The 20,624-nt window shown below is 41.8% G+C and overlaps 1 protein-coding gene across 1 annotated transcript; it reads left to right on the top strand.

Moving 5' to 3' along the window:
* The first annotated feature begins 1,718 nt into the window (after window positions 1-1,718).
* Window positions 1,719-20,110, top strand: arsj (arylsulfatase family, member J). Its single transcript, XM_044184805.1, has 2 exons — window positions 1,719-2,560; window positions 18,111-20,110. The coding sequence occupies exons 1-2, from the start codon at window positions 2,181-2,183 to the stop codon at window positions 19,522-19,524; spliced, it is 1,794 nt and encodes a 597-aa protein (XP_044040740.1). The 5' UTR covers window positions 1,719-2,180; the 3' UTR covers window positions 19,525-20,110.
* The last annotated feature ends 514 nt before the right edge of the window (window positions 20,111-20,624 follow it).

Below are 20,624 nucleotides of genomic sequence, written 5' to 3'. Positions count from 1 at the left end.
GAGTTCAAGAAAGAGATAGATCTTTTTAGGCTGATTACAGAGTTTTTAGAGTCATTTTCGTTGTAATTTTATCACTCTTAGTTCCAGCTAAAATATATTTTTTTAAATGAGAGGGGTGTATTGGGGTGGACTTGGACTCATGACCTCAGTATTTCTAAAATCCTGGCTACTGCCCTGTCACAGCTTTTCACCCAAGTAGTGATAGTGCTGTTGCACTCTCTCTTGTAATTACAAATTCCAGATTCTTCAAAGTGAATACATTAATGATTTTCATCCAAAAAGACACTTGGTTTTCTTGGAAACGGGAAACTTTGGCAGTGAACAGCTGTGGTGGAGGTAAAGTTGCAGGCTGCAGAGGTGTATGACCGTGTTTTGACTTGGAATCTTGATGTACATCTATTGACATATTTGGCCTCATTTGTGACCTCAGCACTTTGTAAGTTGTGTTTGGATTTGGTTACATATTGTTCCCTGTGGAACCTTAGAGGGAAATTAAAAGGATTATTTTGCACCTGTAATCCAGCAGCTAATTGTATCTTCAGAGGTATTTTCACGACCTTGCGGATAGCTACTGTCTGCCTGGAGTGACAGAATGTTCACCTGGGCCACAACCAACGTTTAAATCTACACTATGTGGCTGCTGCAGTTTGTATAAATATTGAATTTGAATGGTTGTTTGGCCACTTTTGAGCAGACAGCAGACTTAGAACACGAACAGCTCTAAATAAGGTTTTGATTTTTCCCTTTAGATTTGCGCAGGTTATGCAACATGACTGAATCACGGAGTAGGCTAACAGATGGAGTGCTGTGCACTGCAGGGCAACTTGATTGACCAGTCACTGGTCCGTCCGGGCCGGTGACGGACTAGTCCGCTTATCGAAAGACGGTCACTCATCTTCAAGAACGGAGTGGACGTGGGATCCCAATATATTACCAATGTGTCATGTCGAAGTTCAGAACTACTGGAAATCTGCTCATTATACTGATTAGACCCAAAACGTGTTATTGAGGGTGTCAGCTCATATAGCAGTCTAACGTTAGCCCTATTATGAGACACTTCGCTGAGGTAGTTGTAGCTAGCTAGCCGTGTAGCCAGCTGCGTTGAGCTCAACAGCTCAACGCAACGCAAAATGTGAAAATACTGACATGACCATGCAGTCGTCCTTTCTCCCTGTAGCCATTGTTGCTGTGTGGCGCTCAGCTGTTTTTTATAATCCGCTATGAGATTTGTTTTCAGCAAGAAAACACCTCGACTAATGTTAGTCAACACTACGCTAACGCTAACACTAGTTAATGCTAACTTTTACTGTAGCTGTCTAATGTGGAGCGCTGTGGGTTTTAATAGCATCGCTACAATGTACTGTACTCTTTGATGGGATTAAAATGTAAATATTTACCTAAAAGGGTTACCTAAAGCTAGCTAGCCGTATCCTGAGATTACCACAGATAACGTTACATGAAACACCACCTCACTAAATGTATAGCTAATGCATAGTTATATGTTGCAAAATGAATTCATTACTCTATCAGGAAAGATTCATGACTGAGTCTGAGTGACTGAGTCTCACTCTACTCGACCATGAAATATGCAGGTTGTGGAATGAGGGGGGGGGTAATCAATGTTAGCACAGCACCTTTAACTGCCAACTGCCAGCTACACCCTGGAGGTAGAGGTTTTCGAGCTGCTCATGAACGCATCGTGACTTGGTGTAGTGCTGAGAGGCGCAGAGGACGGAGCCTCCTCCCGGACCTGCCTCCTCCCGGACCTGCCTCCTCAGAAACACAGCCACAGTTTGCTCCGGTCCTCAGTGTGCTCTCGGTCTGACAGGATGGAGGACGTCTGCTGTGAACGCACCGCACCGGCCGCCTCGCAGTGTTTTAGCACTTTGGAAGTTCTGCGCGTCTTTTGACGACAGCTGCGCAGTCGGGGATGACAGACTGGATGTGTGCAGTGAAAACCCTCCGTGTGGTTTTATGAACATATAGTTTTTAAACTTGTGAAGGTTTGCAACATGCAGGGTGTGTCGTGAAACTCAAACAGCAGCTGGTCAAGAGATGTATTAGGTTTCCACGTGGATTCGCCGACAGTGCTGTCGCCTCTGATTGTGGACTGTGTGGTTGGAGAAAAGGACTGGACGCGATGCGAACCCGATTCCCGAGTGCTGCTGTTCCTCCTGAACATGTGCAACACACACCCCGTCCCACTGACCAACAGTAACCGCGTCCGGAGGCGTGAGTCTGGCCCAAACATGCTCCTCTTGTGGGTCCCGGTGAGTCTATTCCTCAGCTTCATCGTTTCTCAGACGTGGAGCGTTCAGTTGTCGTGGGAAAACTGGAACGCCGAGCTGCGCAACCGAGGGGATGAGTTTGATAAGCCGAGCTCTCAGCCGCACATCGTTTTTATCCTGGTGGATGATCAAGGCTTCCGAGATGTTGGGTACCACGGCTCCGAGATCAAAACCCCGACTCTGGACCGGCTTGCAGCGCAGGGAGTCAAACTGGAGAATTATTACGTGCAGCCGCTCTGCAGCCCGTCCAGGAGCCAACTCATGACCGGCAGGTATAGTGCACTAGTTCCCCAACTCTGGTCATTCAACAGCCCATCTGTATGGAGTTTACTGGAAAGAATATCTTGCAAAGGGAGTCCAGGCAGTCTGCCATGCATCTGTCAGGGGGTCTTTGAAATGGAAAGAAGAGCTTGGCAACCCCATAGTCAGCTGGAAGAGTACGGGGTGTCATCCATCTGACTGTGCCAGTTCCATGCAGTCTTATGTGCTAATCAGGAGTCAATAATAAATTACAAATATGTTATTTATTGTCAAATGGTTTGATCAGATGGTCAGGTGCAAGATGGCCGCAGGGATGGGGTTAACCATAAAATCTTTATTCAAATGTTTTAAAGCTTTTACTTTTATAACATTGGAAAGTGAACAAAGAACTTTAAGATACGAGTTAGGTCAGGAGGATGAGGTCATCAGCTGGTAAGTAAACACAACCCACAGGTACATGGTTCATTCACCACCAGGAGTTTTGTATTAAAACAAATGAGAAATCAGATATTTGATCATCATATAATGAGATTAAATCATGTGAGCATGTGAGCTGGGTTTGAAATGGAGATGGAAACAAACGTAAACGTACTACACACAAGTATAAAAACCAAAAAAAAAAGCCACGCAAACGCATCCGAGCGACCCCCATGCATGTTTGCCTACGTGCAGCCTGGAGGCGCATAATTCCAGCCTCGCTCAGTAAATATGTGGCCTTTGTTCTGTGTTCTTAGTAATCCATATATGAGTTTCATAAAAAGGTGAGGGGGGCCTCCACTATAAGACACTGCGGGGAAAGTAATTGCTGAGGTCTTGGAATGTGGTGAAATGGCTGAAAAGAAGTCAGATGAGGGAAGAAATGCGAGCAGTCAGGCAGTCAGACAATCAGACGACCAGGTTAGTCAAACTTACTGGGAAGAGAAAACAAAGGTGTTCACCTTTCATTGCACTTCACAACACAACTTCGTGTTTCTGTGGTGGTTTAGATTATCTGGCTAAACGGTTGGCTTGTTTACATCTAACTGCTCATGTTTGTTGCCCCGTTGGACCAATTCTTAGCAATGACACTGTTCCAAGATGCAGCATTTACTTTTGGTGAGTACAGTATTGTCATAACTGATAGAACTGTTTTCCAGAGCTGTGAAAATGAAACCCAAGTTGTAATAAACCCTAGTTTTCCTCTAACAGTGTCTGTGAAGTGGACCGTAGTAGGTAGGGGGGTTTGTCTGAAGGCGGTTCAGGAGGTAATATCACTTTGTGTGTGTGTGTGTGTGTATGTATATATAATCACCTCTGTCAAAGTTCATTCTTCACCTTGGAAACAGCACTTGGAAAACAATTTCACTAGAGGGTTCATTTAGTAGCTGTACTGGAGCTTTTTATCTTATCACATGATCTTCATCAGTGAATCAAATCTTCCTCAGCTTTCAAGCCAACATAGATGAAAGAACCTTAAAGGGCTCTGATAAAATGGAAATTTAAACATCTACAATCCCATTAACTACTGATTTACATCTGCTGATGAAGATCATGTGATATGATCAAAAGCTCCAGAATAGCTACATAATGCACCTTATGGTGAGATTGTTTTCTCATAAACCTTTACGTGTATCTGACAGATACAGAAAGAGGAAGGCGACATCAATGCTCAAAACTTGTATCCACGACACCAAGCGTCTCGTGTCCTAAATAGACAAGACCAAAACTTCATTCTACTTTTCTGTGTCAAATATATACGTTTATTCTTGACCTCAGAAGCAGTAGTCTGACAAAAATATTAGCTATTAGTGCGAGAATTACACGAGTCAAATCTCACAGACATGATACACATATTTTTACTCAATGAGACTTCCACTTCCCAAGGACATCATTGTCTCTGATGTCCTTCGCAAATAAACGTCCTTAAATCAGCTTAGAAATCAGAGCAAAAAGACACTTCAGAACCTGCCTGAGAATCATCGTGTTTTTCGTCACTATCAAAGTACTCTGCAGACAGGAGCTGCTAACAGCTAATTCAGCTACTTTTAATGTAAATAAATAAAGGCTAAAAAACAGGGCTCATATTGTAGCCCACAGCTAACTCACAGACTCCATGGCAACATTATACTTCCTGTTTACAGCCACCAAATTATGGGAATTGTAGTTCCAAAACATAGAGCATGATTATGGGCCACAGTTGTCTCAATTCTGTCTTAAGGGGGCCCACAGTGTCAGACTTTGAAAACACCTGCTCCAAGTTAGCAAGTGGGCCTTTTAGTTAAGATTGTTTTGTCAAGCTAATTTTTAAGTGTTTCCAAATCAGGCAGCAGCAGCGTTGCTATAGCAACCACTTAGTGTTTTAGTGGGCAGCAGGAAGCTGTAAAGAGATATTAGAGGGCGAGGCTGTTTAAGGTATACAGTATCACAGGGGGTCAGTTGTGGTCTGGCTTTGTAGTTTGCTTACAGTATGTTTCACATCAGCAGTTTCCCCCTTTGTACATGCAGCTCTGCAGGGCTTCTCCTCCACTGCCTCCACCATCTGTTCCACTCCTTAGCTAAAAAGGAGGAGGCTTGCTGGGCAGAAAATAATGAGAAAAGTGCAGCCACCTCCTCGTTCCTCCGCTCTCTGTAAGCTGCTCCAACCTCTGACTGCAGCAACAGACTCAGCTAACCTCCATGTGGAAATGTAGGTGTAGATTCAGTTATGTTTCCAGGCTTGTATTCTTGAATGGATGGTTGCAGAGGAGGGTGTGTGTGGTTGAGTTTGAGTAAAAGTTCACATTAAAACATGAGCTATCTGTGTCAGCTGGACACACACTGACGCTCTCAGAACAAAGTCTTTTCTGGCACACTTGCACAGACTTGTCAAGGCAAATATCAGACTGAGAAAAGGATTGAATCCAAAACATAAGCGCTACATAAGAGCCTGATTAAGTTTTTCCAGGTTGTTGAAACTGGTTACCATGGCAGCCACCTGTATCTGAACCCAGCTGCATGCGTACTGAATATAATCAGATTTTATTATGACTTTATTTCCTTTTCTATGCTTGCTGAACATCTGTGCTATGGACCATTCGCTCTGTGTTTTTCTCAACTGTCACCCAGATGGACAGGTTGGTTTGCCTCATAAATGACTGAATAAACTCAAGGGACTGCAGGGTCAAAATAAACATCCTGAGATCAAATGATCCAACCCACACATTATCACTCCAGGTACTGATTATACTATTAGTATTAAGTAGTCTTTAAGAAATCCTTGAAAGGCATATTGCTGTCTTGCTCAAACTCTTCCACTTCAGTTCACTGTTAGTGTGAATGGGCCAACATGGGTTATTCAACCTGACTTTTACATCATGTCTGACACTGCTCAGCACTAGTATGACAGAGTGCACACAGGATACTTTAGTGGCTATATAGTGTTTACAGCAGGTTAAATATAAACCTATAGTCACTACAACCTTATTTTTAGAGATACAAGACATGCCTGCCAGCCCTGTTAGCTATTAGTTCAAAGAATGCATAAATTTGTTTTCCCCATTCAGGGTCATGGGGTTGGATCTGTGCATTCTGGAAGCAATCCCAGAATGCACTGGCAGAGACGCAGGTCACCAGTCTATCACAGAGAGATAGTTATGCTAGGTCTTGTATGCCTTAATTTCATGGTTTTGCAGTGATTTAGTATGGATACGCTGTTGTGGAAGCAGGACCAACAGTCTCTCTGTAATGATTTGTCAAAAGACATCTCTAGGTTAAAAACAAGTTCACTTTGGTTGAAACGTGGAACTTGTTTGGAACTCGTTTTTGTCTCATTTTTGCCTCCTACAACTGCCACAAAGAAGACTGTAAAGGCTTACGTTATGCCTGAGCTGTAGTCAGGTTGTAGTTCTGAAACTTAAGTATATAAACCTTTTTTAAAGTAAATGGCGTTTGTTTTTGCATTTCAGAAAATCTTTTCTTTGAAACCCAGAATGTAATATGGCACTTAAATGCACTAAATGGTTTTAGTTTTGACAGATAATATTATTGTATGCAATTTAAGCAATAAAAATTTAGATTTTTCTAAAAGGGAAACCAATTAGTTCTCTTTTGCATATTTACTTTTGCTCTTTAATAAAGCAAAAGTATTTCATATCTGATTACTCGATTAATCAATGGAATAATCGGTAGAATACTAGATTACTAAAATAATCGATAGCTGCAGTCCTAAATATAACCCAGACGTCTTACCTAATTCCCCCTCCTCAGGATCCATAAAGTGTCCTCTTATCTAAAAGTTTTTCAACCAAATTTAGTCTGGTTTTAGTCTATGCGTCTTTTGACCTGCAAATCACCAAAGCAATTCTTAATGGGCTGGCGTGGATGCTCAAATGCATGTTTAATATACACTGGGTTTGTTTATGTGAGAGCTCTGGCAACATGTAAAGTTAAGTAATAACTGGTAAACAATTGCTTAGATATTTCCAAAGCTGTATGATAACACCATGACTATATCTGTATCTATATCTTTTGACTTGACATGTCATTTGATTAGGGCATGTTTTCAATGTTGTGGCAGTTGATTTCTGGGGGGGTTACTAGCTTTGACTGCACACCCTGGCATCTGCAGGACATATTGTACAATCCTTAGTAAAAATGGCTTGAGTTCCTTTAGTTTTTGAAAACTTGTCAAGATATGACCTTTTATGAATTGATAAGGTTACCAAAACCAGGAGAGAGAAGATTAAATGGACCTGGCAGATTTATAGAAGCAGTTGTGTACAGCTGTTGTTGGAACCGCAGCAAGGCACTTTAACCTTCCAGTAACAGGAGCTTGAGAAAGGATTTCTACGCTGTCCGCCCCCCTGGGAAACTCATGGCATCAGAAAAATTTCAACCCGTCTGGTTTTCTTTAAGCTGCACTGATGAGATTAGAGGCTTAAAGTCAGAGCTTTTCTTCAAGTTCACAGTTGTTGCTCTTCAATCTCATTGCACTCCCACTGATCTTTACTGATCAAGACAGGTGGATTGCCAAAAGTGAGGTTGCTCCTCTGTGCAGCCCCTTAAATTGAAAAATGTTAAGATATGTTTGAGGAATGTATACTTAACATAGGGAACCAGTATTTCTGAAAACTTTCCACTTGTTTTGGATCCTTTTGTAATGGAGTAAACATGCTTCTGGAGTGTCAAAGATTAATGTTCCAGAGCTTGAGAGCCATGTCAACTTACCTGTCCAGACAAATCCAGTATGTGGACTTTCTGGCATGTTCCATACATCATAAACACACCTGTCAGCTCTTGTATCTGTAGCTGAATCTCTAACCCTTTGGACTTCTTATCTTGACTTTTGGTCAACTACACACCTGTGGGTAAGAATACAGTAAATACCAGCAAATTAGGTGGTTAAGCTGCAGTCACTCTTGTCAAGCCAAGAAAACCTGATTTAAAACTAAGTTCAGTTTCAATATCAGTCTCCTACATCGCTGAATGAGCTACCGTCCATCAACAAACAAAAGATGAAGAATGCACTCTGGGGTCCTGGAGCAATGAAGAGCAGACCTCAAGCAAGGATAGCGGCTTGACTCCAAAAAGCTCTTCTGTCAGCATTGAACACTGTGCTCTTATGTTATAGCGCACTGGATTTTAATCTGGTCTAAACCAGAGGGGTGATGAATAAGCAAGGTTTCTGGAGAAGTTGGGGTTTGGATTTGTTGAAAAGGAAGTCTTGGGGAAAAAGAACCTTCATTACCTGTAAGAGTCTGTAAAATAGAGAACATGAGGAAGGAGCGAAATTGAAGCGAGATATTAAGAGATAGCAATAAAGTAAATAAAGAGCCTGCCGAAAGGAAGAGCGAAGTTGGACGAACTACGCCGGGGCTGACTTTGATTAAATGCTGAGTGCCGAATTGAGGCTGCTTATTTGAACCATATGTGGGGAGGACGTGGAGCAGGAATACAAGAGAAGGCCCCAGCCTGGGAAGCAGGTCTGCTCGGGAACCTCCACAACCTCAGTGGCTGGAGTAGTGGCCAATGCACTTGTCATGTGGGACTTGAGCGATTGCTGTCGTTCTGTGATTTGAATTTAATGGTGTGTGTGATTTGTTGGCCTTGTGGCTCAGCGGTTGTGTAAATAAAACAGAGAGATAGCATGATTATAGCAGTGTTAAAGACCATAACTCTGCTTTTTACTGAGGAATGCAACAGCACCCTTTGGCGTGATAAGATAAGGAACTGAGCCGCTGTCTGCTAGAAGTATTTCCCTGCCTGTATGTGGCTTGAATCCATGCTGGATAAAGGATGCAGAGATACCTGACCCCAGAGCTTTGGCCCCTGTGCTGTGGCTGCCTATTCATTCCCTACTTGGTTTTAAAAGAACCTATAAATTGGTCACAGTGGACATGTGGAGGGACTGCAGGTTACAACAGTCATTATTTTAAGGCCTCATAAATAGTAAAGACCCACAACTGTCCTTCATGTGCCCCAAAGCCTGCAAAGTCAAGACCTAGTTCCCTTGTGAAGCCCCTCATATGTCAAAGAGAAACAACACAGGGATACTTTAAAAGTCTTTGCATGCTACCTTGTACCGTTCTCCGTCAAGACTTGGGCTGGTTTGACTGATTTGTGGAGGGATCACAGGCTGCACTTAGCATAACATTCTCATTACACGGCTGTAACCTTTTGGTATGTGAACACCACCAAACCTGCAGGAGTTGCAAAAGCAGCTTGGGGCTCTTAAGGGGTCGAATCTTAAACACACACACACGTCTTAATGTGCGCATGTATGTAGTCCCCATTCTTGTTTTTTTCTTTTCACTTTATGGATTGTATCATCCATTCTTTTCACTTAGAGTTCAACAAAGCCTTTTTCCACTGCTCTCTTGGCATTGATGCAAATGTCCATGACAAATAAAAATAAATGAAGTGAAGGGCAGAAGGGGAAAAATTATCCTTGTATAAATGGAATGAATACAAAAGGAGATTGAAGATAACTGAGCGTGTTACATCCAAAAGTCATTTTACAGACATTTATGGGCTCGTAACAAGGCTAAATTCACCATGTACTATGTTTGTGGAAAGTCTGGAGAGATTATGGAGAACAAGGTTTTACAAGTACTCACTTTTCATCAAGTTAATTATATATTATGTGGATTTTTTTTCAACAAAATAATGGAGTAAACAAGCTTCTTTATATGTTTTTTTTTCCTAAAGAAACCCATTCCCATGCCAGACTTCGGTGATTTCTTGTTGTTGAAGTTGTTGTCTTACCCACAAACACATGTTGCCTTTACTTCTTCCCTTCAGTCCCATCCCTTTCTTAGTTCATTGCATTCAAATCTCGTTGCCTAATGACATACCAACAATGCCTCCTCTATCCCCCAGTGTGCATGTTTGTAGTTGGGTCCATATGAAACCAAGACTGTCTCTTGGCTCCAAATAGGGCCGGTGTGGTCTCATTTTGAATTCACTGACCTGACCTGAAAGACTTGCAATGAATAGAGGTATCAAATTCAGAATTGTGCCGTATTATTATCCTGAGGAGTTAAACATTTTAAAGGTCTTGGGAACCAGCTTAGAAATCCGTTTTGGAGGCATCAAAGCCAGATGGCATTTTGTTTTCGTATCTTGCACTTTAGCGCAGTGCAGGACAGAGAGCAAACAGCTCTGTTCAAACAGGTTTGTCCAAATGTCTTCATCCACTGCAGCTAGAATTGAAACACACTGGTGATGAGGTGGGTCAGTGGTCAAGGTTTGCCCCAGGAAATTGGTTAGTGGAGGTGGTAAGGACTAAGCTGTGACACAATATCATACACAGACACACTCCACACACACAGAATGTGTACATACATTACTACCTAGCTACAGCTAACATCTGTACAATCGGTACATTGGCTGTTAAATAACTTACTGTGCCAGATGCAGAGACGGCCTGTCATTGTTACCTGCTGCGACCATCAAATATGGTTGTGGCTATTTATAACGCCCATAGTCTCATTAATTCATCACACATGTACACAACTATTGGTATTGATAACTCAATCATCATCATCAAATGCCTGAAAGATAGTACTCATATAGAGTGCAGTTTACAGAGTGCTCCACGATAAAATTGTAAAAATGAAATCAGAAATAAAATGTAAAGGTGTCAAAAGCAGAAACAGACAGAGCAATGAAGATAAACGGTATTGGAGCAACATCAGCTTCAAAATATGATTGTCCGGTCATGGATAATAAACAATGTTTATGACACTAGTTAGTAAAACTGGTTATATTAATCGTGTCATATTGCTAACTATTTCATCTATTTTAAGTTACAACCTGCTCTATTTAGCTGCGTGATGAGATTGCAGTAGGTGGATAGCAGTAGTAAATAATATTATGCCTACATTTCCATAATATCTGTTTTTTATGTGAGAAATTAATCATATGCACATCTGGCCCCATAGGTTTATGTTTTTATTAGTAGGAGGCAAGCACCAGCTCATGGACTCATGCAGACCAACATCACAGTAACTGCAATTGAACAGAACTTGTTCACCATCCTCCGGACAGACTAGTGCTGTGTCAACCTGTTATGGTGAATTACTCTGGAGAGAAACCAATTAAAGCTGGAAATCTTACTAGAAAGTTCCAGATATTCATTGAAAAATACACCAGATTTCAATTTGTAGATGTTGACATCAAAGCCAGGGATGTTGCTGTGAATTCTCACTACCTAAAATATCAAAAGAAGACTTCTTTCTGCAGTGAAAAAAGTGTGAATAGCTATATTTTGATTGCTAATGATTTAAATTAATGTAAGTAATATTTTATCACAGATCTCCCTACGTCATGCCGAGGTTAAGTAAACTTCACCAAACTGAAATAGAAGCATCTATAAACTTGCTGAAATACAAGCTGATGGCCTAGCCACCAGTGCTACATGCAGGGTAGTTAGTTATTATGTTTGCAGTTGCAGTCTGTGATGTAATGGGGATATGTGTAGTGTTCACTGTATTGTTTTTGTTGAGTAGGCTTTGAGTTGTAAATCACTGAGTTTATTGCTATGTATGGAATGTTGCACACACCACAAGGTTGTGTAACCCTTGAAGGACTTATGCATTCTCAAGGGGCAATGGAGGTTTGCCAGGCCTGACCACCTTTTGGTTCTCCTCCAGCTGAATCCTCCCCTCTGGAAACCTAAACCAGACACTTCTTTTCACTCCCTTTCCCTGGTGACAGCTTGACTGCACACCGCTAACCTCAGGAGAGGGTGAGGGAGGGTCAGAAGAGGGAAGAAGGGGAAGAGGCATCTGGCAACATCAGTTCCTTGTCTTCTGGGTGTCTTGCTTTCACTCAAAGCAGACAGGAGTGAGGAGTCAGACAGAAATGAAGTCAGAGCTCATTGTACTCGTCTTCTGAGAGCTGCTTCCAAAGTCCCAGCTGGTCCTTGCTGTGGGCCAGTCTCAATAATGATAAAGTTGGCTTGGCTTCTTTTCAAGTCAGACCACTAATCCCACAGCTCATAGTTTTAATTGATTTAATTCAAAGTTGCAGCAAGTAGCCTACTCAGTACTAGGGCTGGATATCTGTTAAATCAATAAAAATTGATTTCAGGGCCAAATAGAGGTCTTCACTGGTCCAACATTTTTGACCTGATCTAAAATGGAGCCAAAACCTGTGGAAGATCTACCCGAACCTGACGGGGCATACACTAATTTTCAAAAAAAGAGACCCGATCCAACAGAAGAAAAGTCAGCCCATGTCTGAATACACGTACACAAGTAAAGCAGTTTACCCAAAGAGACAGAAAACACCAACACTGGCAGCAGCATGATGAGCCACCAATTACTGAGCACCCGCGCTGGAAAATAGTAGCAAACATTTTTTTCCCTGCACTCCACAGTTTACACTCTCCGCCTCGTCTAAAAAAACATTTTTATTCTACGACGATGATGATGCACCACAGGATTAAAGCTGATAGCGATGCCACTTGGATCCACATGGGATTAATCATATTGACACACAGACCAGGACCCACAGCAATAGAACAGGACCCTACCTGGACCCAAACAGACTGAGAGACATTTTGAAGAATATGCTTATTCACGTTCTGGTTAGCTTAGCTTAGCCTAAAGACTGGAAGCAGAGGGAAACAGCCAGCATGGCTCAGTCTGAAGGTAACAAAATCTGCCTGCCAGCACCTCTAAAGTAACTAATTACCTAAGCAGCAACCTCCTGGGGTTAAAAAAATGAAGCCAACCCGCAAGTGCCAAAAATTGCAGTTCATTGAATGGCCACTTGAGGCTGGCTCAGGGAGTCAATCTCCATAGACCCCCATGTTAAAAAACTTTACACCAGAAATAAACATGTTTACAGCCTGGTACAAAAAAAAGTTTTGGTCTCTATAGCTAATTTCCTCCATCATGACAGCTGTGAGGGGACTGAATTTTTATATAACTCACCCGTTTAAATTATATTAAGGCCTAAAGTTATGCATAATTAAGGGCGTGGCTGCTTTGAGTGACAGGTGGGGGGTGCCGCTGCCGTCACCGCTAACAGTCTGCTGTCTGCTAGCCGCCTGTTACCTCAGCGAGTCCCTGAACTTGAACTCTCGGTCGTGTTTGCGCCTTTTGGAGACTTTTTCATGAAAATATCTTAAGAATAATATGGCTTGCCGTGCGGTTAATTGTACCAACAGATCGTCCAAGAAGTCTGTGCTTCAGTTTTTTTCGGTAAGTGAAATTCTAGTATTTTATTTATATGTTAGCAATAATTAGCGCTCACTATACATAGCAGAGCACTCGTTGCTTGGGGCGGGTGCCGTTTGCATGCTGGTTAGGGCTGCCGGCAGTGAAGACAGGCAGCTGGGCTCCAGGGCAAGGTTCCCAAGTTAGGTAAGGTAAAATTATTAGTATTAGGACGTGTGAGGCCCCTGTTTAGTCTACTTGTGTGTGTGCTTTGTCAGTAACTGTGTCTACCCATGTTGTCTTTTGAGGTGCCAGATAGCTGATTGCGGTATCCAACCAGATCTGGAGCACCTGGGCCCAGTGCTCTACAGGATATGAAAGTCCCAGCTTCCAGTGTGGCTCGCTCGCTTCCCTGTCAGCGCCTGCACGCTATTGCTCTGCTTAGCATTTTGTTTTACTCCACAACACCATATCCTACCCTGTCCACACACATCCACATGAACACTACTGATTTCACTGATTAACACACATCATACCTCAAGTTACAGTTCAGTTTATTTTCTTTATTACAATAAATAACTAATTTATTGGCATTCTGTGTCTTTTCCCGTTTTTGTCATGGCCTATGGGCCGGGTTATGACAGGAAAAGTTACAATGCATAGGCCAATGTGATGTGAAGGCATCACTTGTTTCACAAGACATTAAGATTTTGGCAAATTATGACAGTGTTATTATTCATAGGTTCTATCATTAATATTACTGTTACACATCTTTTCATTTATTTCAAGTGTACTTAAGTCATATAAAACAACTTGTAAATTTGCAACCTTTTAATATTGATGATTTCATGAATGCAAGAGGATTTTAATTTGTTAAACTGTTGCTTGTGTAGTGGAACATTTTTGTTATATAAAATGGATCAGACTAAATATACTTTACAGTAAAAGCACATTCTTGAAAGCTGTCATTCATTAGTTTCCTATGTTAACTGGAAATATAGTGGTGATCTAAACTTTTAACAAAAATAGTTAATAGTTATAAATGAAAATATTAAGATGGTATTTATAGGTTAACATTTTGCATAGTAAGACGGTGTAGTCCGTCATTCGTCCAGGCATGTTCTATCGTAGAAAAGGTTTCAGTCGTAGTCCGGGAACTCGAGTTCCCGGACCATTTTTTACAATTGAGAATGACTTCCGGATGGGAGCCGAAACGTCTTGAGTCTGAAAACTTTGTCCAGATGACTACGACTGAAACCTTTTCTAAGATTTTGCATAGTGTTTAGCAGAAGAGATAATGTTATGTGCTGGTTTTGTTTGGACATTTCTTTAAGAAAAATGTGGAACATTCACTGAAAAACTATACTCTTAGAAAATTGTCTGCACACTGAATAGTTCTGAAGCCCCCTAGGAGGTCATTCTACTTAGTGTGTAGGTAAGTCAGATTAAAATGTGAAATCTTATCATTTTCAGTCAGTAGTAAATAAAAGGACAAAGCACAAAAGGTGGACAATATTTAAAACTATAAATGTAAATGTTAACACATTTATTCAAATAAAATCAACAGACTGGGCCTGTGCAAGAGGTAACAGCTATTCCCAGAGAGCTGCAGGGTCCATGGGGTGGTGGGGGGGAAAGGGGATAAAGGGTGGGATTGTAGGGATGAGGAAGAGCAGAGGTGGTAACAGTGTTATGGCTACAGATGTTATTTTTTAACAACCATAATGAACATAAAAAATAAACTCAACATTAGACATGACGGTCAGGGCTATGTTTAGGTGTAACAAAATGGGTCCTAAAGGCCAAATTCAAAAGCAGTGACACTGCCAAGTGTACGCAGTTCACTGCGTTTGGAGGTGGCCTTTAAGGCAGTTAGCTACTGTACTTAAAAACATAGTATTTCTTCTAGGTGTGAAATGACCTCCTCTTTCTAAAATAGCCCAGGACTGTCATGTCTACTGTGAGAGTGCTCAATCATAACACCATATAAGCTACGAACAAACAAACTGTCCTTTGAAGACAGACAATGTAAAATCAGCTGTCTAAAGTCAAGTAGCCAAAACTGGTACTTACAGTTCATGCTGAGTGTAGCAGGCCTGGTGGAGGCATCACAGGTGGCCATGACCTCAACATGGACTGAAAGAAATAAACATCTTGTAACAAATATAAAAGTGCCTTTCTCTCTCACCAGTCATATCTCGCACAGCGCTGCTGGTAGCAGTACACAAATCAAAATAGTGGTGTAGGGAATTACAGTCTATCTGTAAGCTGTTATGCACCGACTCATCCGCACTGAGAATCAAACTGCAGATTTTCGAATTTCTTGTTTGGTATAATTTCTTAATAGGCTAAAAGAAAAGCGCCAATAATAATTCTGACTATGTAATCACATGTAGATAACTTAACATTAGCTTATTAACGTTAATTTATTAAAAGTAACATTATAATCAAGTGACATCCAAATAAATGACTCGCAACTAAAGTTATGTGAAAATCTAAATTCAGGTTAGTTGATTTGCTTCAAATTCTTTGTTAGACATGTATTAAGTAAACATAACGCTAATTCACGGTAACAATGGCCAAATTTCTGCAAGTCTCGACAAAATCTAGTGTTGCAAATTACCATAATTATATATTTAAAAAATGTTGAATCATCTTAAATCTTGTGTAGTAACGTTATTATCTCAGTAACAAAATAAATCATTATTTCAAGTTTTGTTGTATAGTTTCAGGATAACTTACCTCAAGAGTAAGCTGGGACGAGGAAAGGGTAACAACCGTGAACTGCCAACCGCATACCACTGTGTTTCAGCCGGTGAGCAACGCAGATTAGCATATAGCCTAACTTCTTAGCCTTAGTTAGCTTGGTAACTCTGAGCTAGGTGGGTGTGTTTCAGCAACCAGGCAACTCAGCCCCACCCACGCTCCACCTCTTTGCCCATTTTTGGTTATCCAGGAGTTGGGCCGAGTGACGCACTACCAAGATGGTGACGGCCGGTGCCGCCCACTTTGGGCTTCAAAACAGCTTTTCAAAAACCTATGGGTGACGTCACAGACACTACGTCCATTTTTTATACAATCACATTTTTTTAATCCGCACAAAAACCGCACAGGAGGGGTAGCGCGAGGGGAGATTTTCCACTAGTTAATCAATTGCGGAGGGCGCCCTTAATATACCTGGGCGGCCCGACCAAGTAAAGTCTATGTGTGGGAAACACTGCTTGGTCTTTTGTAACCGAACCACTTCCACTACTGAAGTAGCTCCCCCTTTTGGAACCAACTCCTCCACTGTTGGAGCCGGTAGCAATGTTACTTTTGCTTTCAGCGATGCTTGTTGTTGTTGCTCTGCGCATAACAGTACGACGTCATTACGTCAACTAGTCGGAATGTTGCCATTATCACGATATGATTTTTTTTATCACATTAAAAATTACACCGGTATTTTTGTGAACGATATAATAATAATAATAATAAAACTTTATTTATAGAGCACTTATCAAAACAAAGTACAAAGTGCTTCACAACAAGAAAAATAAAATAACACAAAGTTAAGATATGATATGGTACGCCCCTACTCCATGTACAAAACACAACCAAATCAAGCTTTTATGGCAGGCGACTCCAAACTTTTGAGCGGTAGTGTATGTACTTCCGAGGTAATATTTTACAATATATAACACTGTAATAACAGTATTGTTTTTCATTTGCTTTTGTCAGGCTTATCAAAGAAGGTTTTACATCACTATGGAAAGTTCTTCCTATGACATTCGCAATCATTGAGTAATTGATGATTTGGTGGTGTGGGAATGGGAGAGTCTTGAAACTCCAATGGGTGGAGAGTGTTTGTTCCGAGTTGGAATTCATCAACAATTCTATTATATGCATGTAACTATACTGTAATATAGTCATTTTGTGGTTATAAAAGTTGAGTAAATTACCCCAAATGTTGGACTGACTCTAATCCTTCCTTTACTGCCAAAAGCATTTGAGAATTTACATTTTCAGTGAAAGGAATTAGAAAAATTACTTCATTACATAGTGTCTGTCCTTCACTCATCAATAGTGCTGTGTTAGCTTGCTGCCAAGATGGCTGCCACAGCATCATTAGCTCCAGGTCACAACTCTCTTTCCTGGTCTTGAGTGACACGTCTTCTATTTTTGCTCTGGGCCTCCCCCTCTCCAACTATCATTACCCATCCACCTCCTTTCACAGTTACCCTGAAGTTGGCTTGCCAGCCTATAAGCACCCTTCTGACAGCTCAGATTCAGTGTTTGCTTTGGACTGGGTCCATTGTAATTAATGGATTGGATTGAATTGGATTGAATAATGTATCAGTGTGTGAATTCCATTACAAAGATTCTCTCTGTGATTGGACAACCTATTGCCTTCAAATGATCTGTGAGAGGAGTCCTTTGTGTTGGGAAAAATCTAGTCTTCCGTTTAATAAACATATCGTGGAAGCATGTTTAGATTATTTTATTGAAATGTCATACAGTAGCATGTGAACATTAAATGAAAAAACCCATGCAGTAGGGTCTATTATCCTGTCTAGACCAGTGTGTGAGGTAATTGTACAACCCTTGACAGTTTGAGCAAAGAATGTAGAGGAAGGCTTTTCAGAGTTTTCAGAAACATAGCCAAGTCATAATTGTCATTTAGTGGAAGAAAGGAAAGTAAAGGCATAATATCATCAGCTGTAATGTCATAGCAGACTGAATCATCATGGCTTGGTGCTTCAATCTTTTATAGCAAATTAATTGTGCAATAGCTAGTGGATACAGGAATTTTTGCATTTTAAGTAGCATAAATGTTTAATTTAATTTTCATACAAGAATATTTTCAGCCGTTTTCTACTAGATGACCAGCTTTCATCAAAGTTGCATATTTCTTTAATACTGTTAAAGTCTGACGGGGTGATATCTGTTTTTTTTCTTGTAGGTATCAGATCCACACAGGCCTTCAGCACTCCATCATCCGAGCTACCCAGCCCAACTGCCTCCCCTTGGAGAATGTCACCCTGCCCCAGAAGCTCAAGCAAGCGGGCTACTCCACCCACATGGTGGGCAAGTGGCACCTGGGCTTCTACAAGCGTGGCTGCCTACCCACCCAGCGTGGCTTCGACACTTTCTTTGGCTCCCTGCTGGGAAGTGGGGACTACTACAGTCACTATAAATGCGAAGGGCCTGGTATGTGTGGTTATGATTTGTATGAAGGGGAAGAGGCAGCTTGGGAACAGGACCGCGGCTTGTACTCGACCGTGATGTTTACTCGAAAGGCTATCAGCATCTTAGCCAATCACAACCCTCTTAGACAGCCCTTGTTTCTCTATTTAGCCTATCAAGCGGTTCATTCCCCTCTGCAGGTTCCTGCCCGCTACCTCGAGCGCTACAAGGGCATTCCAAACTTGCATCGTCGTAAATATGCTGCCATGGTGTCTTGCCTGGACGAAGCTATCCACAACCTCACGTTAGCGCTAAAACACTATGGTTATTATGACAACACAGTTATAGTGTACTCCTCAGATAATGGGGGCCAGCCGTTAGCAGGTGGAAGCAACTGGCCCTTGAGGGGGAGTAAAGCCACCTACTGGGAAGGGGGGATTAGGGCGGTGGGCTTTGTTCACAGTCCCCTGTTGGTAAACAAAGGGACAAAATGTCGATCTTTGGTCCACATCACTGACTGGTTCCCCACACTGGTGACCCTGGGTGAAGGGACTTTAGACGAAGATCTGAATCTGGACGGGTATGATGTCTGGGAGGCTATCAGTGAAGGCCGCCCATCTCCTCGCCAGGACATTCTTCATAACATTGACCCAATTTACATCAGAGCCAAGAATGGTTCATGGAAGGCGGGGTACGGCTTATGGAACACGGCCATCCGGGCTGCGCTCCGGGTGGGCCACTGGAAGCTCCTGACGGGTGTCCCTGGCTACAGTGACTGGGTGCCCCCGCAGACCTTCTCCAACCAGCGGCTAACCAATCGCTGGCATAATGAGCGTGTTCGTTGGGACCGGGGTAAGTCCATCTGGCTGTTCAACATCACAGCTGACCCTTTTGAGAGAGTGGACTTGTCTCAGCGCTACCCTCACATAGTGAAGAAGATGCTAATGCGGCTTGCGCAGTACAACAAGACTGCAGTGCCGGTACGCTACCCGGCTAAAGATCTGCGCTCTAACCCTCAGTACAATGGGGGCGTGTGGGGACCCTGGTACAAAGACGAGAGGGAGGAGCAAGAGGAGGATGATAGATACAATAACTTGTTCACCAACCATCTTGGAAAAAGAAGGTGGAAAAAGAAATCAAAGAACAGGAAGTTGAAAAGGAAGGTAGAGAGTAGCTTACCCCATTTGTGAAAGACTTTGGTTGCCTTTTCTCAGGGATTGACACTTCTTGTTTCAGGATTGTCCTTTTCACTAGTTCTAACTCCAGTTAGTTTTAACTTGACTCCAGTGAATACTGTATGAAAAACAATGCAGATGGGCCTTTTGAAATGCCTCAAGAGATCCACTCGTTCAACACTAGTTCAACACTACTGTCATGCCCAGACACAACTAAGACCTCATGTTAATGTTAGGGGCATAAAGAATGTTTATTTTTCTAGATTGTTTTGCATGCTTGAACTGTTGTCACCTTTGGATTGTTCTGTAGATTCATGTTTCACTTAGAGTAGAAAATAAATCTTCCTAGACAGTTGCCAGAAATTTTGGTGACAGAGAAATAAAGTAAGACATAGTTCTATTATGTTGTTGATTGCAGCGATACAATATTTTGGAAACAGATGTAGGATTTATGTGTTGTGTGAGTTGATGTATGTTGGTTTTATAAGCACAGTCTGTCTGAACTCTAGAATAATGTTCCCTCTTTCAGATGATGTCTGGTCTGGCACCAGGCCAACCTGAATGTAAGACAAACTAACAAAATAAAAGCCCCAGACACAAAGCTCTTTGTCTCCTGCAATCTTTCAAGTTCTGTCTGGTCTGCATTTTATTACAGTCAGATTTTCTTTATTCTGATGACAATAAGTACTCTTTTAACTGGAAACGTTTTAACAACTCTTTTATATTTCGAAGCTGACACATAGCCACTAAGTACATTTATTCATGGAAAATACAGTAAAGTGGGATCTTATCTGTGATAAAGACCAAATTGCTTTCTTGCAGTCCTTAAAAATGCCTACCTATCAGCAATGGTGTATTGTACAAGAAGTTCTTATTTGCTTCCCTAGCATGTCTATTTATTTTTTTAATTAGCTAACCAAGCAGCTTTTGAGAACAATGCAAGTCTGTGGCTCTGGTACAATCTGAGAGCTTGAAATTGTTTCGAACACATGAAACAACAGGAGCTCCAGAGAGAGGGGCTTTCCCGTGGAAAGAGTGCCAGGCTGCACTGCACATCCCTCCCATCCACGCTAACTTGGATCCCCCTGCCTCTGCACTGTACTTAGAGCCAAGTT

Source organism: Siniperca chuatsi, linkage group LG22 (genome assembly GCF_020085105.1).
Source record: "Siniperca chuatsi isolate FFG_IHB_CAS linkage group LG22, ASM2008510v1, whole genome shotgun sequence".
Classification (NCBI taxonomy): domain Eukaryota; kingdom Metazoa; phylum Chordata; class Actinopteri; order Centrarchiformes; family Sinipercidae; genus Siniperca; species Siniperca chuatsi.
The sequence above is the reverse complement of the archived record's forward strand: the minus strand, read 5'-3'. Positions and strand labels throughout refer to the sequence as shown.